This window comes from Spermophilus citellus (assembly GCF_964194105.1).
Source record: "Spermophilus citellus genome assembly, chromosome: 18".
In the NCBI taxonomy this organism is placed as follows: Eukaryota; Metazoa; Chordata; class Mammalia; order Rodentia; family Sciuridae; genus Spermophilus; species Spermophilus citellus.
This window is the reverse complement of record NC_138200.1, coordinates 43,486,719-43,510,693: the sequence shown is the minus strand read 5'-3', so window position 1 is coordinate 43,510,693 and position 23,975 is coordinate 43,486,719. Positions and strand designations below refer to the sequence as shown.

The 23,975-nt window shown below is 53.7% G+C and overlaps 2 protein-coding genes across 3 annotated transcripts; one reads left to right on the top strand and one right to left on the bottom strand.

Annotated features, from left to right (window-relative positions):
* Positions 1-1,745: 1,745 nt before the first annotated feature.
* On the top strand, positions 1,746-14,230 carry DOK4 (docking protein 4). Of its 2 annotated transcripts, XM_081273855.1 has the most exons (9): positions 1,750-1,935; positions 6,852-7,110; positions 10,352-10,459; positions 10,623-10,737; positions 10,974-11,093; positions 11,179-11,368; positions 12,060-12,198; positions 12,410-12,533; positions 12,618-14,230. In XM_081273855.1, the coding sequence occupies exons 2-9, from the start codon at positions 7,045-7,047 to the stop codon at positions 12,734-12,736; spliced, it is 981 nt and encodes a 326-aa protein (XP_081129981.1). In that variant the 5' UTR covers positions 1,750-1,935; positions 6,852-7,044; the 3' UTR covers positions 12,737-14,230. The 2 variants fall into 2 exon arrangements, with proteins under 2 accessions (XP_081129980.1, XP_081129981.1); XM_081273854.1 differs by having other exon boundaries at positions 1,746-1,935; positions 12,410-14,230.
* Positions 14,231-14,311: 81 nt separating this feature from the next.
* On the bottom strand, positions 14,312-23,080 carry POLR2C (RNA polymerase II subunit C). The gene is made up of 9 exons (XM_081273856.1): positions 22,924-23,080; positions 22,714-22,763; positions 20,501-20,569; positions 20,101-20,153; positions 16,659-16,787; positions 16,204-16,255; positions 15,829-15,997; positions 15,601-15,675; positions 14,312-15,043 (listed from the first exon to the last, which is right to left on the bottom strand). Exons 1-9 carry the CDS (start codon positions 23,007-23,009, stop codon positions 14,899-14,901), a joined length of 828 nt encoding a protein of 275 aa, XP_081129982.1. The 5' UTR covers positions 23,010-23,080; the 3' UTR covers positions 14,312-14,898.
* Between the last annotated feature and the right edge of the window lie 895 nt (positions 23,081-23,975).

The following is a 23,975-nucleotide window of genomic DNA, read 5'->3' as shown; positions in this document are numbered from 1 at the left end:
TAGTGGTTGCTGGGGTTACAGAGGCCTGGAAGTGAAAGAGAAGTGAGTGTGCATAAAAAAGCAACGTGAGAGCTGGGAATACCCATTTTGTAATCCCAGGGGCTCAGGAGGCTGAGGCAGCAGGATTGCGAGTTCAAAGCCAGCTTCAGCAATTTAGCAAGGCCCTAAGCAACTCAGCAAGACCCCGTCTCTAATAAAATATAAAAAGGGGCTGGGGATGTGGCTCAGTGGCTCAGTGGTTGAGCACCCATGTGTTCAATCCCCAGTAAAAAAAAAAAAAAAAAAGAGAGAGAAAAAGAGGGGTCTTCCTGGGATGCAATATTCCCTATCCTGACTGTATCGTGCTGTGGTTTTGCAAGAGGTTACCTCTAGGGGGAACTGAGTAAAGAGAACTCAGAACTTCTCTGAATTATATTTGACAACTGTGTGTGAATCTACAGATATTTCAAAATAAGAAGTTTAATTTTAAAAATTTAGGTGAAAAAAAAATTAGGTGACAACAGAACAGACAGAATGGATTGGGGCTGAAGTGAAGAGGTTTGAGAACTCCATTCTAGAAATGAAGCCTTTTTACTTTGAAAACTCATTTTCACTCTTCAGAGGTTGCTGGGGGTGAAAGCAGTTTGCAGTGATGGATCGAGTGCTGGGGGCTTTATGGGCTGTAGTTTGAAGCAAAGCAGGTGGGGTCAAGTTTGGAAGATGCACAGGGAGGTCAGCAGGCCAGTAGGTCAGGAGGTCAGGCTCAGGTCAGTTTGGCTGCAGGGACTGCAGAGGCCACTTCCTTGCCAGTCAGTCTGGGGCTGGTGAAAGACTCCGCTGGAGCTCCTGAAAAGACCCAGGGGCTCCCTAACTGGTCACAGGCACCAGGGACCATCCAGGGACATTTACTGGGGGAAGGAAGTGACTCCCATGGAAGTTTCCTGGGAAAAGCTCAAGCCCAGGTGTCTCAGAGGCAGAGGGATGGACCCCATGGGTAAGTGTTAGGGTTCTTGTCCTCCGGATACTAAGCCTGTCCCCCTGAGAATCCTGAGCACTGGTTAGATTGGAGGTGTCTTCACTTCTCAGGGTTCCGTGGTTCAGAGGTGGCCTGGTTTCGTTTTGTATTTATGGTCTGGAGCAGGGTTTCTCAAATGTTAGCCTGCAACAGAGTCACCTGTGGATCTGGTAAATCGATTTCTGGCCGAAACACCCCAGAAATTCTTATTTCCTAGGTCTGGAGTCTGGTGGGCAATTTGCATTTCTACAGTTTCATGGTGAAACTTCTGGTCCAGAGACCACCTTCCCGGAACCCCTAGTTTGGGTACTGACTTAAACCCCGGAGGGGAAGAGGTCCCTATCCCTACCTGGCACAGCTGAGGCCTGAGATTTGGGGTCCAGGCAGGACAGGGGCCCAGTGGGTGGCGAGTGGAGGGGTGGAGGAGGTCACTGGGACAAGGAGGCGGCCGGGCTATGGAGGGCCCCGGGAGGAGTCAGGGGAGCAAGGGTGTGTCCGTGATTTCTGAAGAAGTTGGGGAGGGTGCGATTGGGGGGCGGGGAGCTCATGTGGAATTCAGCTTTCAGGGACCGAAAGGTGATGTGAGCTTGGGCTTTGGAGCCCAGAGATCTGGGTTTCCTGGTGGCGCGGAGCCGGGCTCCCAGGGCGCCCTGAAGGGGTGGGGAGCCCCCGCACAAGCACAGGCCCCGCAACTCGGAGGAATACGGCGGGGGCGGGCCGGGGGCGGGGCCTTGGGGCGGGGCGACGCTGCGGGCCCCGGCGGAGGAGCCGCGCAGCCCAGTCCCAGCCGAGCGGAGTCGGCGGCCGCGCCTCCCTCGCCGTCCCCGCCTGGAGTCTGGCGCCGCCGCCTGCCGCCCGGGCCGGCCGCGCCGTGACGTGGGCATGAGCCTGCCCCGTGGCCCCGCCGAGCCAGCGCCCCCGGCCCGGGCCTCGGCGCCCAGGTAAATAGGGGGCGCGGGGCAGGGAGGGGACCTAGGCCGCGCCGAACCCGCGAGACCCCCGGCAGCTCTCATCCCCTGGCCCCTCCGGAACCTGCGGACTCTCCAACCCCCCCCCCCCCCAGCCTTCCAACTCTGTGAGGGGGAGGGGTCTCAGACGCGCGCCCCCAAGCCAGTTCGTGGGCCCTAAAACTACTCCTGAACTGTCCGCACCCCCAGCTCTCCGCTCCGGGAAGCCCAGCTCAGGATCTGACCTCACCTGCACCCACTCACACCTCATCAGAGAAACCCAGGCCCCTGGCGCCCTCCCAGCCCCATTCCCGGCACCCCACCCCCCTCACGGCCTCCTGCTTGCTCAACTTCTCCAAATTCCAAGAGACTATGGCTCCACCCGCACTGGCCCCGCTGCCCACCCTCACCTGAAGATGGGATGCCTACCATTGCTTACACTCATGGCCAACTGCCTGCTGCGCTTGACCCTTTCTCCCCTGACATCCTGGGGCCTTCTCCCCCAGGGCCTTGGTTCCAGTTAAATGCTTTCTGTCATGGCAAAGGGGCATGAGCTGAGGTTGAGCACCTCATTCTACTATGTGGTGCCCTCATAGTTCAGGGCAGGACAGTTGCCAGGGCACCTGAATGGAGGGCTCAGGCTGGGTGAGGTCTGATAGTGCTGAGCAGGGGCCAGAGTCTACTCTGGAACACTCCACCAATAGCAGTTAGGGACTAGGCTTCAGGTGACCCCTTTCAGGGGAATTGGGTCCAGGACAGGCAGTTCCTGCCCCCCATCTGGGGTGGGTCCCAGAAGCTGTAAGCTCTCTGACCAAGTGCTCCTTTCTATGCCTGGGTGCTGGTTACTCCCTGGAAGGCAGCAGGCTGGGCATGACCTCACCTAACAACCCCAGCCAAGGTGGGGCCACCAGTGAAACCTGGACACAGCGTCAGCAGCACACTGTCCCCTGAGGCAGCTTTGAACCAAACTGGGTCCTGAGTCCTGCTGGCTCTCCTCTAACAACTCTGCTGCCCATGAGGGTCAGCACTGGGCCTCAGGGCACTCATGCTTTTGGAACTGAGCTGGCAGCCAGATGTGTGGTGGTGGAAGGATGAGGAAGAAAAACCTAGAGAGAAATGTTTGTTCAGTCCCCAAATATTGAGCACCTCTCTCAGCACTCGGCAGTGTCCTCGGAGCTGGGCTGGAGCTCTGACTAGACAGAAGAGGCCTGTCCATCAGGGAGCTGCCAACCTAGATGTCTTTCTGTGGCTGAGGAGTAGACAGATGAAGGAACAAGAAAATCCCACAGTGACACTGGATGTCGTGAGAGAGCTGACTAGCAGGGCTCCTCCGGCCAGGGTGGTCAGGAAAGGCCTCCTGGAGGAAGTGACCTTTGAGCTGAAGTCTGAATGAAGCAGTGGAATGAACCTTGAGAACGTGTGAGGGAACAGTGTCACAGGCAGGGAACAGCAGGTATAGTGGGCCTGTGTGGAAAGGAGTCTGGCGTGCTGAGGGGTGGTAGGACACTGGAAGAGGATAGATGGCAGTGACATAGCACCACTTTCCTGGGCTCAGGATCTGGATACTATGGCTGTTCACATGTCCCTTTGCCCAGTTAGGTATTTGGTGTCTATGTCACCTAGGATGGGACCTGCAGTGTTTTGGTGGTGGCTCCATACTCGGGGCCCTGGTAACAATAGCACTGGGGATGAGTAGCCAGGCGAGCGAGCAGGTAATGGGAAGTGTCCCTGGTGCTGGAGAGAATCCACCCTCTGATAGGATCTTTGCTGTGGGGTGGAGGCAGGCAGACAGTGAGATGGTGTCCAGGTAGGGCTGTCCCTGAAGCTCTGATAAGATCCCATCTGTCTGGCGGGTGGAGAGGCCCAGCCAGGCGGGCATCTGCTCCTGCTCTGTCATTGGTTGCCAGCTTCAGCGAGTAGCGTTTGTTCTGGAGCCAAAGCCTCCAGGCAGAATCCAGGGAGGGAGTGCTCAGAGTGGCTGCCCATGGGGCAGGTGGGCAGGGACCTGCCTGCCCGGGGAGCAGAGGGAGCATACCTGGCTCTTTCTGAAAAGCTGTGGGGGCCTGTCTGGGGTGGAGCCGCCACGTTAATGTGAGGCTGGGACGGGGCTGGGGCCCCCACCAGCACTGTGAAGGGGGCTGCTGGACACTCACTTAGCTCTTCTAGGTGATCAGAGCTTCCAGGCCTCTGGTCCAGTGTCCAGGACCTCACATCCTCTTGCAGTAGTGGGCAGTCCCCTGCTGCAGACTTGGGAGGTTGCTGGAGGCTCAGCGGCTCCACGGTTGGGCAGGGCAGGGCAGGGGCCCTCTGCATCCCTCTGCCTTGGGATGCTCTCTGGGCTTTACAGGGTCAGCTTGGGGGCATTTTCTTGCTCACCAGGTTCAGGCTCTCTAGGGAATGGGTGGGTCTAGGTCCCCCCTTGACCTTATTGCCTGTCACATTTGTGAGTCCACCTGTTGGCCATTCCCCATCCCTGTACCATACCATTTTGGGTCACAGGTGGGGGCTTGCTTTTGCAAACTCATGAGGGACTGAGTGTGGCCAGGAGCTGCTGTGACTGGGGGCTGGAGTCAGATGCCAGGACGTTGGCCCCCAGGCTTCCTGGTTTATCCCTGCAGGCTGATTCTAGAGCTTAGGGTCCAGGGCCATGTGTAGGGCTGTGCCAGACACAGCGGGAGCTCTCTGAGAGCTTGGGGCCACTGTCCCTCCCTGCTGGCACTAGGAAGATGGCTGATGGCACCGGAGGGAATAGGCCTGACGGGAGGTGGAAGGCTGGCTGCGGGGGCTGCCCAGCCCTGACTGGGCAGCTGCTTTCAGAAAAAAGCAAACCAGAACCAGCAGCCCTGGGAGTTTTTCAAGGCAGTTTTTCTGGGTCTGCAGTGAACATCGGGTCTTCGGGATTCCTCTCCTCATTTAAGAAGGTAGCTTGTGCTTTTTTAACCAATGTGGAAACTGAGGCACGCGGAAGTTAAGTGGCTTGTCCAGACTGCACAGCTGGCTGGATTCGCACTCCTGGCTGTGCCGGCTGCTGGCCACCTTGGATGAACCCAGGGGCCGGGTGGCTTCTCATAGATGGGTTTGGGAAGGGGCCTTCGGCGCCGGACCACAGCGGTGTCCAGCCTGCTAGTCCTCTTGGGAGCTCCAGGGAGCCAGCGCTTGCTCTGGTGACAAGGCAGCCCAGGAGGCAGGCAGTGGGGACAGAGCTGGGAAAACCGACCTCTCTCTGACTGCCGGAGCCCAGGTTGGGCACAGCCAGTGGGGACCAGACCTTCCAAGAGCAAAGTGGAAGACTTGGGTTTGGGAGGGACAGACAAATTGAATGAACAGGAGGGCCGCTGAGAGTGGCACATGGAACAGGGGATCACTGCCCCTCTGGCCCTCCCCTGGTTTGTGTGTGCTCACTGTGGTGTCCCATGTGTTCCCTGTTAGGGACTCAACAGATTGGCCTCCAGGAGACTGATTAAGGCCTGGTGGCTGCAGGTCCAGCAGCATGCTTGCCCCAGGGCCCCATCCAGGCAGAGGCCAAGCGGATCCCCCAAATGCTACTGCACCTCCACCTAGCAATGCTGGAGACATGGGAAGCCACGTGGTTGGCCAAGCCCTGTCCCTGAGGCTCCGTGGCCAAGAAGGCTTAGATGGTAGCCGGCAGCCAGAGTTGTCCAGAGGACAGTAATCTGTCCCCAGGCTGGCCTCCACCTCCCATCCTGAAACTTCTCATTCATTTTTGGCTACTCCTTGGGTTTACTGTGTGACCTTAGTCCTATGGCTCACCCTCTCTGGATACGTTTCTTTCCCATTTGTAAAATGAGGCTGTTAGACAGTCATTGCTAAGATCCCCCTGAGTCTGTGTTACCTACTGATCTGCCTGATTTGAAGTGACCCTGCTGGTACCCTTGTTTCCAGTCCCATATTGAGCTCAGCTTGGTGCCCACACTGGCTTCTGCATCCGCTGGACTCTATCTTCTGCCCTGCACCCAGGCTGGTCTCCCTGAAATTAACTCCTGCCCATGCTCAGAACATGGAGGCGCTGTTTGGCCCCACCAGACCCAGTGGCCTGTTGGGGCCCAGTCCCTACCCTCACAGATTGGCCCAGTTTTCCCAGTTTCAGGGTCAGGGTGAGACATCTACTCCCACAGCGGCCACCTCCAGCCGGCAGGCACATTCCTCAGGCTTATCTGGGGGCCCGCCCCATTGAACTCTGCCCTCCTACCCAGGAAGCAGGACCCAGAGGAGCGCTAAGTCCAGGGGCCTGGAGCCGGCCTGAGGGGCCTTGGTGGTGCTCCCCAGCTTTCCAGCTGGAGAGAGTCAGGTAGAGGACGGGTGGGGCAGGGGTTGGAGTCTGTGAGGCCCCTTGTCTTTAACCCCAGGGAGCAGGGGTGGGGGGGGTGGGCTTTGCTCAGCCGTCAGACCCTGGGCCCTGTCCTAGGACTACCCCCCACCCGGGCGCCCTGTCCCTGGGGCTCAGCTGCCCCGGGAAGGGGTTTGTTCTGGCAAGTTGCCCCAAGTCTGCCCCCCAAAGTTGTAACAGGGAGAGGGCCAGTGGCCGGAGAGCTGTGGGGACGGAGGGACCCAGCTCCGGGTCCCAGCCCCTGTTGGGGGGAGCTCGTGGCCACCCTTCCTCCGCCCTCCTCCTCGGTGGGAGCAGGAGCCAGCACGCCCAGGAAGGGGTTAACCGCCAGCCCCGCGCGAGGGAGGGACTGGGCTGGACCATTTTCTCGTGCTGCCTCCACCTCGGTTTTCCTGAATGGTTCTGTCGCCCTGGGGTGGGGAGGGAAGGGAAGGAAGAAGGGCGGAGGGAGGGAGGGAGGGAGGGAGGAGTGTGGGAAGAGGAAGGAAAAAAGAGAGCAAGCGAGACAGCCAGGGGAGAGAGATGTCACTGTCTCTGATCTCGCTGTCATCTGCGTTTGCAGCAGGCGCCGGGCACAGGAGCTGCTAGAACAATGCTGACGCGGGCGAGGTGAGGAGCGGCCCGACGACAGACGGACGCCACGCCAGCTCCTCCGAACAGGTGACCCAGGTGATCGGAGGAGGCCAGACCCAGGCCACCTGGGCGTCCCTCCCCTGCCTCGGCCGGCCTAGCACCCCGGAGACGGCGGGACAGCCATGGCGACCAATTTCAACGACATCGTCAAGCAGGGCTATGTGAAGATGAAGAGCCGAAAGCTGGGGGTGAGCCCGAGGCCCTGCCAGGGACGGGCGGGAGGCATGGCGTGCGTGTGCACTGCCCGCCCGCCTGGGCATCGTGCGTTTGTGGTCTTGAGACTTCTCTCCGCGGGCTGCTGGGCATGTGCCACCCAGCTCGGCTCGCGGCAGCCCCCGCCCCGGCGCGGCTGGCTGGCATCCCAGCTGCTGGGCAGCGGTGGTGGCCGGTGGGCAGGCGGCTCCCGCTATTGTTGAAGTTGGGCAGCAGCAGCAGAGCCTAGAGGGCGGGCTGAGCCGGATCCGCTGCCTCGGCCCTGCTCCTCCTGCCCCTCGCCCCCCCACCTCTGGGGGCCTCTTTTCCTTAGAGCACCCCTTCCCCTGCCTCCCGCTGCTTTTCTCCTGTGAATATGTACATTTCGGGGTGTTTCTGATGGTAATGAAGTGTTTGGAAAGAAGAGTGCTTTGGGGGAACTGGGCCTGGAGAGCGAGGGGCAGAGCTGGCACTTACCTGGCCTGTACTTGAGAACTTATGGTAGGAGTTGGTGGTGGGCTTGGAGGGGTGGCAGATGAGGCTTGAGGATGTGCACCAGTTCCCCCGAGCCTTGAGACCCGGCTGGGGAAGATCCCCTAGAAGGCATGAGCAGGGCCCCCAGGGACCCACTGAATGATCTTGGTGAGTCCAAGAGCTGCCTTTGCTCCCCTGCAGACCCTTCCCCACCTCCAGTGAAGGGGCTGGCAGCTGCCCCTCCCCAGCAGGAAGGAAAGCCCTGGTGACCCCAGTCACTGAGTCTGTTCTCCTCAGGACAAGGGTCCTTTCCTCCTTCCCGCCCCCATTGCCTGGACTTGGGAAGGAAGCTCCAGGGCTCCCAGTTCAGCCTGAGTGGGGCGGAGGATGAGGAGGGGCCAAGGATGTGGCACCTGCTTTCCAGCCTGGGTACCAGGTGGAAAGGGATGGCCTTGGGGAGGGGCGTCGCAGCCCTTCTTCCCCTCGTGGGCCTTTCAGGGCTGTGTTATGTGCTGGGCCAGTGTCCTCACTGCCATCAGGTGGGCCCTTGGTCCTGCAGGGCAGAGCTGGTGGCATGATTTGAATTTGTAGCCCAACTCCGAGTGCAGCCTGGTGGGGACAGCCCTGGCAGCGTGGACCCCTGTGCTCTCCCTAGACAGGGATTCAGTCACTGACTTCAAGCACAGAACAAAGAGGCTGAGGCCCCGGGTGGGGAGGCCAGGGAGGTGGAACCCAGCTTTAAACCCACTCCTCATTCCTATGGCCTGGACCTCGCAGTCCCCAGGGGCCAGCTGGGCTGAAGCCTGTCTAGGGCAGAGCTTGCCCAGAAGGTGATGGCCTTAGGGCGGCCACTTGGGGTCAGTATCCGACCTGTTCCAAAAGGGGCCCTGGGAACCCAAGTGGACAGGTAGGCACCGCCAGGGAGAGGGGCTGGGAAGTGGGGTGTGGCCAGGTGTTTGGGTTACTCCTTTCCATGAATTCAGCTTCCCTCTGCAGACCCGAGCCTCACTCCCCTGGTGTCAGCCTGCAGAGGTGAGGCGGAGACGCTGGAGGGGCTGGGAGCCCACCCCACTACCTACCGGGCCTCCCTCCCCGGCAGAGCTGTGGCAGAGTGCTTCTGAAGCGCTGATCAAAGACCTGGGAGAAGTGGGAAGGAGCTCTCGAGTCAGGCTCCCTGGGGCGGTGTGAGTGTGTATCCTGTAACCAGGCAACCAGGGTGCTCAGGCCTCGGGCTGCTGCCCCTGGTGCTGCAGGCTGCGTGGGGCCCAGCCTGGCAGGGTGTATCAGGGCCAGCAGCATGCACTCGCTGTCCATCCACTGTCCCTTCTTGTGGTCGTCCTCTCGTTCAGCGGCTCTGGGAAGGAGGCACCAGGATTTGAGTGAGGATTCTTAGAATAAAACAATTTCTACCCTAAAGGAGCCTTGCAGCTAGATGCTCAGGGTGCTGTGCTAGGTGGATGGGCCAGGGGCTGAGCCAGGGTCAGCGTGCAGGGGCACTCATGGCTTCAAGTGTCCTGGGCAGGAGCCAGAAATGACCGGGCTCTAGGCACTTTCTGGGGACTACCTAGGCCCACTGTGACCCTGCCTGCCAAGTTTCTGATGCATCCATGACTGATTATGGCTAGGGAAGGGGCAGGGCCTTGGGTTTGTGGCCCAGGCCCCCCGCTGGCCTCCCCTGCTTTGCACTGGGGCACCCTGTAGGTCCTTTCTGTTTGCCAGTGAGAGTGGCATCAGGGATGCCTGGGGAACAGGCCTGTCAGGCTTCTGGAGCTGTTGGAAGGAGCAGGCGTCCCAGGCAGAGCTCCGTCCCATGGGGGAGGGGCCCCTGGAATACGAGTCCATTCAGTAGCTCATGTAGGTGGCTGTGGTCACCCCTCAAGGTGTCTGGTAGGTCAGTTTGTCCCTTTAACCCTGGAGAATGGTCAGCCCCTCTCCTGCCCCTTGGGAGGAGTTTCTAAAGCTCTGGAGGAGTTAGGGGGAGTGGGACACAGGGCGTTGGCAGTGGTGGGACAGGGAGGAAGCCGTGTGGGGAAGGCAGCATGATGGGGGGCACCACTGGATTAGCTCTGCATCTTCACCTCCTGGGGCCTCTGGTTCCCCGAGGGAGCAGGGATGTAACCCTGACTCCTTATATTCCAGGGTTGGTATCAGGATGAGAAGAGGGTGAGGGAAAACTTTTGCGGACAAGAATGGTGGCACCAACACCAAGAGCCTGGCCTGGCTCCAGGAACAGGACCAGGGCAGTTTGACCAGGGTCTCCCTGTCTTTGGAGACCATGTGGCTGGAGCCCTGGCAGCAATGGCCTGTGCAGTAGCTACGATGGGAGGCTCTGGGTCTCCATAGCCTGCTTTCAACCAGCACTACCATTTACCAGATGAGACTTTGTCGTGCCTCACTTTCCCCACCTGTAAAATGGGGTAATAGAACTGTCTTGGGAGTGACTCTGAAACTGGGAAGCGCTAATACAAAATGTATAAACAGGAACCACTCGGAATGCTGGCCCCCACATCGGCTCAGAGCTGTGCTCACAGTAAATGGTGGAACAGCCTTCCAGAGCCAGGAGAGAATGGCTGTTTTTGCTATTTGGGGAGGGAGCCTCTCCCCAGGGAGGTGTCACACCAGTTACTACCTTCCAGGTTTTCTCCAGGCTGAGGCTGCAGGCAGGGCGGTGCGGCACTGCCCCCTGCAGCAGGGAGGGGAACTGCAACTGCACTGGCTGGTGGAGGGGCCGGGAGGCCTGATCCCCTGTGGTCTGACCCCCAGATCTACCGGAGGTGCTGGCTGGTGTTCCGGAAATCCTCCAGCAAGGGGCCCCAGCGGCTAGAGAAGTATCCGGATGAGAAGTCCGTGTGCCTCAGAGGCTGCCCCAAGGTGAGGGGCCAGGGCCCAGCTCCCCGCTCCTGTGAGCAGAGATGACCTACTGTTGGGAGGTCCAAGGATATCCTCCAGGTGGTGGGGGCAGGGGTGGGGGAGTGCTGTGGGGAAGCAGAGGGAGGTGCTCCAGCCTGGTAAGTCCCTATGGATGCCATCCTAGGTAACAGAGATCAGCAATGTGAAGTGTGTCACACGGCTCCCCAAGGAGACCAAGAGGCAGGCAGTGGCCATCATATTCACCGACGACTCCGCGCGCACCTTCACCTGCGACTCAGGTGAGGTCCCAGGCCGCAGGCTCCTCTAGGCTCCCTAGACTGGTCGTGGTCAGTGGTTCCGCCAAGAGGCAGAGAGGGGTTGTGGTGGTGTGGGTGTCTGAGGGACAGGCGGGCAGACAGGGGGCATGGCCTTGCCCTCCTTGCCTTGCAAGGTTGGGTAACTGAGGGTCAAGGCGGATGGGGTGGGCTGCTGGGGACCCTGAGCTGGCAGCATGAAGAGGTGCCATTTTCTCTAGAGCTGGAGGCAGAAGAATGGTACAAGACACTGTCTGTGGAGTGTCTGGGGTCACGGCTCAATGACATCAGTCTGGGAGAGCCTGACCTCCTGGCCCCAGGGGTGCAGTGCGAGCAGACAGGTGAGCCCTGGCCCTGGGGGGTGGGGGCGGACGGCAGGAGGTGCCTCCCGTGGCAGCTCCAGGCCACTTGCTTCTCCTGCTGCAGATCGCTTCAACGTCTTCCTGTTGCCCTGCCCCAACCTTGATGTGTATGGCGAGTGCAAGCTGCAGATCACCCACGAAAACATCTACCTCTGGGACACACACAACCCCCGCGTGAAGCTCGTCTCGTGGCCCCTCTGCTCGTTGCGCCGCTATGGCCGGGATGCCACACGCTTTACCTTCGAGGCTGGCCGGTATGACCCTCTTGCCTCCCCATCCTGCACCACCATCGTCATGATAGACCTCTTCTGCATCAGGCACTGTGCTAGGACCTTGTTTACTTATCAGCATAACAATCCAAAGGGGAGTGTGGTTTCCCATTATGCAGATGAAGAAGTTGAGGCTCAGAGAAGCAACTCACCCAGGGCAGGCAGGGCGGGCGAGGCTCTGTACCAGAGGTCTAACTGCTTGGGCTCAGATCCAGTGCTGGCACCGGCACTTACTTGTGATCGTGCACTTGGGTCCTGGCTTCCTCATCTGTCTCCTGGGATAATAAAGTACCTAACTTCATAAAATTATAGTGAGGATGGAGTAGCCCCAGACTGGAACCCCCAAAATTCTGTATGATCCTCTGCATCATCTTGGTTGTTATTCAGCTTCTATATGCTTCAGTTTCCTCATCTGTAAAAACCATTTAAGGAAACACAAAATGAGGAACTATTAAGAGGGAAGACCAGAGGGTGGTGGTGGGGAAACAGAATGGGTTAATTCTGTGAAGCATTTAGACCTCCAGCTGGCACACAGAAAATGGCACATGTGTGCTATGTGGCCAGGCTCTGGGAGCAGAGCCCCCTGCTTCCCGAGGGCCCGGTGCGGCCACCGCTGGCATGCAGGAGAGCCTGAGAAAGCACAGGGTCTCCACCACCTTGCCACCTGTGTCCTCAGGATGTGTGACGCTGGGGAAGGGCTCTACACCTTTCAGACACAGGAGGGGGAGCAGATATACCAGCGGGTCCACAGTGCCACCCTGGCCATCGCCGAACAGCACAAGCGGGTCCTGCTGGAGATGGAGAAGAATGTGAGGGTGAGGCAGTGGGTATCAGCCCCGGGTGCAGGGGAGGCTGGGGGCGGGGGAGGCTGGCGGCAGGGGTGGGCAGGCCTGAGTGCCTGGGGTCTGCCAGCCAAGTCTCTAGCCGGGTGTGCACAGTCAACAGGCAGGGTCTTGGGCTGGCTACTCAGGGATAGAGCAAGCTACTGCCTGCAGAGCTGACGGAAGGGACCCCTCTGCCCCTCAGCTGCTGAACAAGGGCACTGAACACTACTCGTATCCCTGCACACCCACTACCATGCTGCCCCGCAGTGCCTACTGGCACCACATCACGGGTTCCCAGAACATAGCCGAAGCCTCCAGCTATGCCGGTGAGTTGCTTCTGTGCCCCACCCCCATGGAGGGCACATCTTGTGACCTGGATCTGAGTTCTGAGCCAGTTTCTATACCCACAGGTGAGGGGTACGGGGCAGCCCAGGCCAGCTCAGAAACGGACCTTCTCGACAGATTCATCCTGCTAAAGCCAAAGCCCAGCCAGGGGGACAGCAGCGAGGCAAAGACCCCTTCCCAGTGACAGCAGGGCTGGCAGGCACCAATGACTGTTGGGGGCTGCCTGTTGCAGGACAGACTACAGCCTACTGTGGATGGCCTCAAGAGGCTGTTGGCCAAAACCTGGAGAAAGGGAGCAAGCTGTTCCCTCCCTGCCCCCGAGGGGGAGGCTGGACCAAGGCAAAGCGCTGGCCACACCGCCTGAGCATGTGAGGGGCCGGAGCCACCATGGACTATATCCTGTTGATGATTTTAATATTTATGGCTTATGACATATTCTATATTAAGATTTTCCCCCCTGTCCCTTCCCGCCAACACATACATTTTTAATCCCATGACCAGGCCATGGTCAAGGCTGTTATAAAGATTATGAGGGCAGCTGTTTGCCTGTCCTTTGTGGTACAGCCCTCCTGCTGCCAGGACCTGCTTGAATTGCCAGGGCCAGAGGAGGGGGACAATCAGAACTCAAGGCTGGCATTGCTTGCTGACTTTTCCCAAGCAGCCTAGTGGCCAAGACAGCAGGTGGCTTCTCTGTTCCTTTGGGCCTGTAGTGGCACAGGAAGGATCCGAACTTCCAGAATGCCACTTAGCAGCCTTGCACTTGGAGTTTTAAGCAGAGGTGACATCTGGTTGATGCCTCAGGTGAAAAATCTGATTTTAAAATGTAATTTCTGCACAGGCTCCTTCCTGCTTAGCAGGATGAGAAGTGGTCCTCAGGGTAGGGGTGCTTATTACCTCAGCCAGGTGGAGGATGGCTGGGGCCCGTTCCTGCCCCAGGGCCAGGCCAGGCCAGGCCAGGCCAGGCGGCTGCGGCAGGACTGCTGTGGGGAGCACCCCTGCTGCCCTCTCATTGACTGGGGTACAGTGCCCCAGGAGAGGGAGACCCTCTGTCTATGCCAGAGCACTCAAACCACCACCTCCCCATTTCTCTTCCCCACATGGTGCTGAGGCTCCCTGCTGAAATGCAATTAAAGCAATTGATTTTCTAGTGCTGGTATTTATTGACTACTGTTGCAGAAGGGCTATCTTTCTATTCACATCAAACCTTTGGTTGCGTGGTTTTTGTTTATTGTTTTTTAATACTTTAGGGTTCGGATTTGTGGGAACAGACCTTCTTGTAAATAACCACTATTACGTTTGTGGCAGGAGAATGCTAAAGCAAGAGGACCCCTCCCAAAGGAGCCCTAGACACAGGGAGGTGGCACAGCCAGCTCAGCTCTGATGTGACCCAGGGAATGACCACCCAGAGTAAGCTAGTCTGCAGCGGGAACTGGGGTCCACAGGACTGGGTCTGGTGGTAAAGCTGGCTGGCTCAGCTAGTGGCACGATGACGCATGAAGGAGATTATGTTGTGCTCTTTATTGCCAAAAATAAAAACTTTTAAAAAAGACAACTACTGTTAATCAATAAATACCCCTTCCTTTCTAGACTGAACTCTGGTTTTCTCCAGGCTGCCTCATTAACTGCTTTGGGTAAGCTCCTACCTGAAGACAGTGCTAAGGGGCCAGGGCCAGAACCTTCTAAGGAGAAATGAAACAGTTGGAAGGGGCCTTTGCTTCTGCGGTCCCCCACACCAAGCAAAAGCATCAGGCTGTTGGAGGGGAAGGCGTTCAAACAGCATGTTTATTGTGGAGGGAGGGGACAGCTAGAGTCTATCCTAAAGGATTACTTTCCAAATTAGGAACACCCAGAAATTTGAGGTGCCAGTAGCCTGGCTCTGGGGAAGGAGCCAGGAGCATTTATCACCTGCCTAAATGAAGGTTCTAGCACTCAATCCTAACACCGAAAACCTAAGCTCCTGCTGTGAAAATCCCTTCTTTTTGGATGGAAAGGGTATTAACGAGCTGGAATGACCAGGAGGAGTCCAGCTCAGTGGTTCTCAGAGGGGAAGCAGTATGCCCCCTACTGGGGTGCTAGGAAATGGGATGGGAGGGATGTTCTGGGTGCTGGGGAAATACCACTGGGCCTTAATAAATAGGGCCAGGCATGCTAACTGTCTAGTAAAAACTGTCCTACCCTAAATTCCAGTGGCATCCCTGGTAATCTGCAGCCCCCCTCTGGCTGGCACTGATGGCCTGTCATGAGGCTTGAATAGCAGTCCAGAGACCCCAAACCAGAAGGTGTCAAAGACCTGAAACCCAACTACTATCTGGAATCCCCACTTTTGCTGAAAGAGGTGAGCTGAAGCTAGTTTATGGTCAGCACATCACTTTGGATCTCGTGGCTTAACTGAGTCTGTAAATCACTCAGCTTCTTCTTTAATCCAGAGAGAGCTGAGAGAACAATGGTTTCAGGGCGCAGAGAACCACAGGACTCCACGTTGTAGTAAAACCTAAAAAGCAAAAATCCAGTGAGAGCCCTGGATGCAGGCTGGCCAGCCCGCCCCATCTCGGCCAGGGACTACCCTTCCTCTGAGTCTCGACTTTGTTCCTGTAAGGAACTTGACTTTAGCACTGGCTGACCTCCCTTCATCTAAAACCTCTTATGCAGAGTGGTCCAAACTCTTTGCAGGCCCTCAAGGAGGCTAATGTTACTTCAAGATGCATTGTGAGACTCCCAAAACAACCATGTTGCGGAAAAAGTGGAAAATCAAATAAGCAGTGAATCTGCTACAGCCCCACATATTCTGCACTGTAGCACTGTGGCCAGTTTCTGCCTTGAACTTGGACCTGCACAGCCTTTTCTTTGGAAGCTCAAGGCAGAATAGGAACAGCTTGGGTCAGCGGAGAGTTCCTCTTTCTCATGGTTACCAAAAAGGGCTTGGGATGTGCACATATCACAGGCTGTTGGGCAGCTGGGGCCTCCCTCAGCTATGGGAACTATGATGTGAGGGAGCGGGACTGCCTAACTCAGCCTGTACCCACATCCCGGAAAGGACCAGGGTCTTACCTTTCTGGCTTGCCATTGGGGTCATAGGGAGCCTGTGACTCGTCCTCATCCAGCTCTGAGTATTCACTCTTTGGCCTGAGGTCAAACACAGGTCAATAAGGCAGCTGCTTTTGCTCTTTGACGTTCACAGCCAGCTAACCCTCTCTCGCTCACTAGTAGTTGTGTCGTCCCCCCCCTCCCCGCCGCTCTAGCCCTAAATGCCCACCTTCGCTTCTGAAAGGAACATACCATTCCTCAGGCTTGGGGTACACTGTGTGCCTCAGGGCATTGTCGGGATCATATTCAAAAGCCACCCCTGCAGTGGGGTTCCACTTGGCATGTTCCTTGCCAAAGCCCTTTTTGGCATAGGCTCGAAGCCTCAGCTCCTGGCCCTTTCTCAGCTTGACGATGAGGATGTCTGCAAGGAGACATGTGAGTCAGTCAAGGACCAGGAGAGGTAAATTTGGCCTGGAGTGCGATCAGAACAACACACACACACACACATAAAAAACAGAACCAAGTCACAAGGAGACCTGGCGGCATGAGAGGCTGCGTCTGGCCTGCCCCTCTGGCCCATGTGATGACAGCTCAGGAAAATGTTTGCACACTCCTCCAGCCCCTTACCATCCTGCTCCACGTAGTCGTTGGGGTCATTATCTCGGTTCCGGGATGTCACCTGCATTGGAGCCCAAAAAGAAGCATCTATTAGCCTGTCCCCTGCCAGGTGCCCCTCTGGCAGCCATCTCCCAGCACCTCCAGCCTACAATCTGTCAAGCAGGGAAATGACACCTGAGAAAGTGGTGGCAGAGGTGCCCCCAGGGATTCCACTCCAGTTTATGCTCCTGTGATACCGTTTAGTCAAAATAATCCCATGGCCTTTACAGGTTCCTCAGGTGACAGGGCACAAGGCACCTATCCTGTTCTGCCTAAGAATCCAGAATCAGCACTTCCAGGCGTCAGGTTAAAGAAGACAGGGCACAGGAAGGTCAATGACTCGCTAGGATCCACTCCAACCTGGCCCATGTGGAGCCACTACAAGAACAAAACCCTGGGGAGGGAGGATGGGCTCACGCACTGACCGGAATGACCCGGGGGCTGTTGGAGATGAGATCTCGGGATGTGACGTGCCGCGTCTGGTCTTCATTGCACCTCACGTCCAGGGTGAACTCCACAGAGCACTCAGGGCAGAATTCCTCACACGTGCAGTCCTGAGGTAGGAAGAGAAGGAGGAATACGTGTGTGGTGAGCCAGTGAACCCCACCAGACTCCCTGCTTCTAATATCCACTGCCTTTAAATTTCTCCATCTAAAAACAATGGGTTGACCAGTCTCCAGGCTTTCTGGGCTGTGACAATCTGCTACTCCACTCCGCTGCTCAACTTTCCAGCCAACCCATGAACACTGACACCAGCTTCCTCGGCACCCACGCTGCCAGGCACCACAGGGACACAAACTACCAACCGCCCTCTGGCCTGAGTACCTTCCTCCGAGGACTAAGGCTGTTAGGGAAAGGATGCTCCATGCGCAGTGGTTCAGCTTGCCATGGACTAGAAAGACCAGCTTGGGAATGAAACCATTTAAAATATAACAAGCCAAAGAAGAAAAGAAAAAAGCACTTTTCAAGTTTTAGCTACTGACCTATTTTTAAAGAATCTCATGACATTTCATGCATACACAAAAAAGAGAGGTTGAGTAAAATAAACTGATGTCATGTAACTATCACTCAGTTCCTGTAAATGTCAATATTTTGACACTTTTTTTTTTTTTTTTTTTTGGTACCAGGGATTGAGCTCAGGGGCACTCGACTACTGAGCCACATCCTCGGCCCTATTTTGTATTTTATTTAGAGACAGGGTCTCACTGGGTTGCTTAGCACCTTACTTTTGCTGAGGCTGGCTCTGAACTCACAATCCTCCTGCCTCAGCCTCCTGAGCCACTGGGATTTCAGGCATATGCCACTGTGCTCAGCAATATTTTGCCACTCTTTAAATAAGTCACTCTTGAAACCACCTATTCCTATGTTAGGGACTTCCTGCAGCAATTTAACTCTGGGCAAGAAGAAACTCAGGAGAACACAATCACAAAAACCATTCTCTCCCTCACATCAGTGAGAAAAACCCCAACACACTTTGATGTTGCAAGATGAGGAGGAAGAAGAAATAATTAGGGCTCCCATCTAGGTACTCTGCAGTCGTATACAGATGGGGCAGGAAGGCAACTCAGGCCTTTGGACTGGATCCATCTTAAAGATGTGAAAGGGAAGAATCAAAATATATTCAGGAAGATAAAATATGAAAAGAAACTCAACCTGAAAAATAAAAGTAAACCAAAAAGGAGTTTGTTCAAGATGGAAAAAAGACCATAGAGCTAAGATAACCAAATGCAAAGACTAAAAATCTCTACCAACCAAGTAAATATTTTTTATGTATATATTTTTTCATTTTGGGTAGACACAATATCTTTATTTTATTTTTATGTGGTGCTGAGGATCGAACCCAGTGCCTCACACATGCTAGGTGAGCACTCTACCACTGAGCCACAACCCCAGCCCCCAAGTAAATCTTGACAATGTCACAACCCACATATACATGCAAACAGTAAAGAATATCTTGGGGATAGCAAGAAAAATATGAATATATACTTTATATAAATATTATATAACTAATACTAATTTTCTTGGGCACAATAATAGGGTAATTATATAAGAAAATACCATTCTTAGAAAAAGTGTCTGAAGGGGCTGGGGACATAGCTCAGTTGGTAGAGCGCTTGCCTCACATGTACAAGGCCTGGATTCAATCCCCAGCACCACCAAAAAAAAAAAAAAAAAAAAAAAAAAAAAAAGTGTCTGAAAAGTATTTAGGTGATATGGATCAGATGTCTGTAACTTACTTTCCAATAGTTCATTAAAAAAAAAAAAAACACCAGATATGAAAATAAGTGAATGTAGCAAACTATTAACAACTGATAACTACAGAGAAAACATAAAAGAATGTTTAATATTTTTTCCCAAAATTTTCTATAGATTTTTAGAAAAAGATGAGCTGAAAAAAAATCCATACCATCTTTGTTCAATAAATATAATACTGGAAGAAAATTTAATGGAAGGAATTGCTAGGCCATAGAACATGCATATCTTTATGCAAGACATTGCCAAATTATTTGTAATTGTGGTACAACTATCTCCACCAACATCCATGTTTTATTTCTTAAAAACAAGTCTTGCCAGGCCATGGTGATGCACCCCTATAATCCCAGCGACTTGGGAGGCTGAGGTAGAAGGATCACAAGTTTGAGGTCAGCCTTAGCAATTTAGTGAGAGCCTAAGCAACTTAGCGAGACCTTGTCTCAAAATAAAAAATAAAAAAGTCTGGGGATGTGGCTCAGTGGTCAAGTGCCCCTGGGTTCAATTTCCAGTTCCAACAAAACAAAACAAAACAACAACAAAAGTCTTGGCTAGGGGTAGTCCTTGCCTAGCACGTGGGAGCCACTGGGGTCAGTGTCCAGTTTGTCTCTCTCTCTCTCTCTCTGTCACACACACACACAAAAGCAAGTTGTTAAGTGCACTATGTTATTAGCTTCATATTTTTCTGTGTGCTTCAATATTCCTCTTAAAAAAAAAAGACTATGTTAGGGGCTGGGGATGTGGCTCAAGCGGTAGTGCGCTCGCCTGGCATGCGTGTGGCCTGGGTTTGATCCTCAGCACCACATACCAACAAAGATGCTGTGTCCTCCGAAAACTGAAAAATAAACATTGAAATTCTCTCTCAAAAAAAAAAAAAAAAAAATTATGTTACAAGATGTATCAAATTAACTACAACAAAAACAAGAACCCCCCCCCCCAAAAAAAAAACCACAATAAAACAAAAACAAAAACACACACACACGCCCTTGGAAACAGAGAATGAGCTGATTCAGGATCACCAAAGCCACCAAGAAAGCATACTCAGACTGTTATCTAATGCAGCCCCATAAAAACATGGAGGAAACCTAATCTCCCACTTTTTCCTGATAAAATCATCAAAGAACAAACCTGACCCTGGAGCCAGGGATCCTGCCCTGGCCATGTTAACCAGCATCACCTACAGGAAGAGGCATGGATCTGGCAGGCACCAGTTAGTTATGTGAGTGCCTCGGGTGCTATTCTTCTGGGCAGCTCCCACTCCCTCTGTACTCCTTATCTTCACCACAACCTTCTGCTGCCTCCCTTTAGGCTGCCAGGCCTCCACCCTGGGAAGACACACTTTGGAAGGAAAGAAGGAAGGAAGGAACCCACTGTTCAGCATAAATGGACATTCTGATGGATGCGCCCTCTTGTGTGGCTAACAAGACACCTCATGCCCTGGGTACCTCTCATCAATCTGAGTTCCATCAGAACCAAGAACCTGGACGTACTTCAGCCTTTAGACGACATTTTCACATGTCTTTCTAAAATATCAACCTAAAAGCAAGAGGTCAGAAAAGATCCCTCAGAGAGCTGAAGCTTCTCCCCTCCTCCACAGTCAACCCATTACACACTTACCCGGGAGTACTGCAGCTTGTCCACAATGTCATCACTAGTGAGGGGAATTAGTCCTGTAAGACACAGAAAAGCACTTTAAACAAGACCCAACAGCTGGACATGGTAGCACACTCCTATAGCCCAATTACTCAGGAGCCTGAGGCAGGAGGATCACAAGTTCTAGACCAGCTGGGCAACTTAGCAAGACCCTGTCTCAAAATAAAAAAACAGAAAAGGGCTGGGCAATGTATGCTCAGTGGTACAGAGCCCCCTAATTCAATCCCCAGTTCTGGGGAAAACAAACAAACAAAAAAACACCCAACAGGAACGCCAACCCAAGAACCTAAATTCCCCTTGAGGGGCTCCTCCTATGACACCAGGCAGAGTACTCTCCCCTCACTCTCCCAACACCAGCACTCACCAAGCCTGTGAGCAATGAACTCATCATGAAGGACTGAAGAATTGGCATCAATCTGAACCCAGTCAATAGCTAAAAAAAAAAAATGAAGAGTAGTTAAGTCACCAACTTCATCAGAGATTCAAATAGTGTGCTCAAGATTCAGAAATCACCTGATGCTTCTAAATTGCAGACTCTTGAGCCAGGCTGCCAGAGGCTGATTCCACAGCACCAGAGCCTAGGAATCTGAATTTTAACAAAAACTACACACCCCATACTCCACCTCCCTGCCCAGGTGATAATGCAGGGGGTTGACACTCACCTAAAGAATATAAAAGGAATGGGAACATATCATTGAGCTGAATATTTCTGTGAGAAGCCAACCTGTGCCAACACCAAATCCAAAAACTATTGAGGCACTTAAAAATTATGGAAAATGGACTGGGGTTGTGGATCAGTGGTAAAACGCTTGCCTCACACATGTGAGGCACTGGGTTTGATACTCAGCACCACATAAAAATAAAGGCATTGTGTCCATCTACAACTGAAAATATTTTTTTAAAATGTGGAAAATTTCACAGAAATAACAGACTTATGGTCATATGTCATTTTATGATACAATGACCAGATCACCCAATTTAGAACTTCACTATCTTTCAATGGATAGATGTTTACTGAATTTCTTCAGTGGGTAAGGCACAGTCCTATCAACAATGAGGTGGATGAGGAAGGACTGCACTCTCAAATAAGCTTAACTTAAACACAACTGTCCTCACATATACATCTGCACATGATTAAGTCAAGAAGTAAAACAGCACTGCAGCCCAACTGTTACTAGGGCACGGACACTAGTAACAGAGGTCAGAAGAGGACCAGATACCTGCTTTGTCCTGCTACACTTCCTCAACCCAAGCAAGGACCATGACCCAAGCTTTTCTGCTTCTTTACTCTCCCATCTCCATTCCCTGAAATGTCTTTACCTCTACTGCCCCCCACCTCCATACAGGTTAAAATCCTGGCCTAAAAACCAAGACTTCTCTGCTCTTCCTATTACAGCTATGATCAATTGCTCCCTTTGAACTGCTTTCATAAACCACCCGAGCTCCCTTAAGTCACCTCTCACATGTTGCCTTGTGACATGTGCATGTCTTATCTCTACTTCAACCTTTGAAAATGCCCAAGGCAGGGTCTTGAGACCCTTTGCATTTCTAGTGTGGGTGCTCAATGTCATTCGTAAAACCAAATTTGTGGGAAAAGCAGCATTTAGACCCAGAAGTACATCATGAAGTACAACTCTCTTTACTCAGGATGAAACATACCCAGAGGCTGCAGGGATTAGGCAGAGGGAGGACCAGCAGTCCAGGCTGAGCTGATAAACTTGACTGGGAGTGGTGATGTGGATGAACTAAAAATTTTCTTGTTCTATAATCATTTGATCTGTTTATTTCCTTAAAAGCATGAACACTTGAAACAGCAGCTATATTTCCTTTTTTTTGGGCCCATTTTCTTTGAGCTGACACTTAGAATCTACTTGTTGAATTTTACATACGCATGGTCAGTGTATAAAACACTTGCAGCAGAGTGGCTGGATCCCAACCAGAGACAAGTTTTCCCTCCACTAAGTGCCAGCTTCACTGTGGCTATGCTTCTCTTGTCCTGACCACAGTCTACCTTACACCAATGTTGTGTAAGGATTCGTTTTTTTCCCCCTGCAACTTCACTGTGAGCTCCAAGAAGGCTGAAACGCTGTTCCACACAGCTCTGCACCTCCAGTGCTTGGCACCATGCCTGGCACTTACATGCTCTATATATGCAGCGGAAGAACAGATCATTAGAAAAGGCTCAGTGATCGCAAAGCACTTACAGATGACCTCACTTGATCCTTGCTAGAAGCCGGTAAGGCGTAGAGTGTCTAAACATTGCAGATGAGGACTACCTGCAGCATGCGGAAGCTGAATAACTTGCCCTCTTACCTTCTCGTTTGCACAGACGGTAAGTGAAAACAGTACTGGAACCCAAGCCGGCCTACGCTCCTCACCCACAGGGTAAGGGTGGACCTACTGGCCCGAGGGAGCCAGGAAGGCCAGCAGTGACCACGGGATCAAGGGCACAGGGCCTGATCAAGTCTCCAGCACTGCCGTCTTCTCAGCACCCTCAATGCCAGCCCCACCCGAGGACTGGAGGCAGGAGGAAATGGGGGCGGGAATGGCGGTTCTGGCAACCAGGGGGTCGCTTACCTATTATGGGCACCTCGGCGATGAAGACCCTCCGAATGGAATTGGCCACTCTGAAGGAGAAAACCCCGAGCGGCGGCGTGAGGGTGCCGCTGCCGCAACAGGCCGCCCCGCGCGCAGGCTCCCAAGCGCAACCCTGGCACCGGGCGGCTCAGGAAGGTCCCTCCCTCCCCCCGCTCCAAAGCCGCGAGCCTCGCCCCTCCGCGGCCTTACGCCAGGTCCGTGTTCTCAATGATGAACTTGACGTTCTCGTCGGTGAGCTCCGTGATCCGCACCGTGGGCTGGTTGGCGTACGGCATTGCGCCCCGCGCCCAGCCGGCCCCCGCGACAGCTGCGCCGCGCCTGCGCCGACTCCGCCACCGGAAGTCGGTCAGCGCGGCCTCTGCCCCTTTTGTCGAGGCTCGCGCGCAGCGCCACCTGCTGCTCGGAGGCCGAAACCACCCCAGGTCCGCGTTTTCAAACCCCATCTGTTCCTAAGTACATCAGGTTTAACCATCGTGGAAGGTAATGTGGCAAAACTTGAGCATGTTTTTGACTCAACAATGAACTAGCTGGGGGTGGTGGCGCGCGCCTATAATCCCAGAGGCTTGGGAGGCTGAATCAGGAGGATTGAAAGTTTGAGGCCAGCCTCAGCTACTTGGTGAGACCCTACCTCAAAAGAAAAAACAAAAAGGGCTAGGGATATATTTTGCTCAGTGGTACCCTGGGTTCAATCTCCAGTACCAACTTTTTAAAAAATAAACTTCTAAGAATTCATACTGCAGAAAAATTTGCAGTTGTAAAAATATGTACAGGGTTGTTCGTGGCAGTATTGTAATGGCAAAAATATTCACTAGACAGTAATTTTTGAGAGACTTGGTTAAATAGACACACATAGGAATACTATGAAGCTTTAAAAAGAATTAAGTAAGCTTGGTACACCTATGGAAAAACAATGTGTGTATACTTGAGCTAAATGTGCTTGAAAGATGGGTATATACCCTTTCCTGTTGGCCCTTTAAGTTGGGATGGTGCACTTCAGAAAACAGCAGGAAGATACAATGCATCTAGGTTTTTTTTTTTTTTTTTTTCCTTTGTGGTCTTGGGAACTGAATGCAGGGGAACATTTCCAGTCCTATTTATTTTTTTGTGATAGGGTCTTACTAAATTGCCAAGCTTGGCTTTGAACTTCAATCCTCCTGCCCCAGCCTCCCCAGTAGCTGAGATAACAGGTGTGCACCACCATGCTGGGCTTATCATCTACAGCTCTGTGTAGTTACAGTGGG

Excerpts from the sequence above, each read along its gene's own strand:
- POLR2C (XM_081273856.1), bottom strand. The coding sequence starts at position 23,009 with ATGCCGTACGCCAACCAGCCCACGGTGCGGATCACGGAGCTCACCGAC. Across the intron at positions 20,570-22,713 it reads CGCCGAGGTGCCCATAATAG|CTATTGACTGGGTTCAGATT; the intron begins GTAAGCGACCCC and ends TTTTTTTTTTAG. Across the intron at positions 15,998-16,203 it reads CGACTACGTGGAGCAGGATG|ACATCCTCATCGTCAAGCTG; the intron begins GTAAGGGGCTGG and ends GTCTCCTTGCAG.
- DOK4 (XM_081273854.1), top strand. The coding sequence starts at position 7,045 with ATGGCGACCAATTTCAACGACATCGTCAAGCAGGGCTATGTGAAGATG. Across the intron at positions 10,738-10,973 it reads CACCTTCACCTGCGACTCAG|AGCTGGAGGCAGAAGAATGG; the intron begins GTGAGGTCCCAG and ends CATTTTCTCTAG. Across the intron at positions 11,369-12,059 it reads TTTACCTTCGAGGCTGGCCG|GATGTGTGACGCTGGGGAAG; the intron begins GTATGACCCTCT and ends CTGTGTCCTCAG.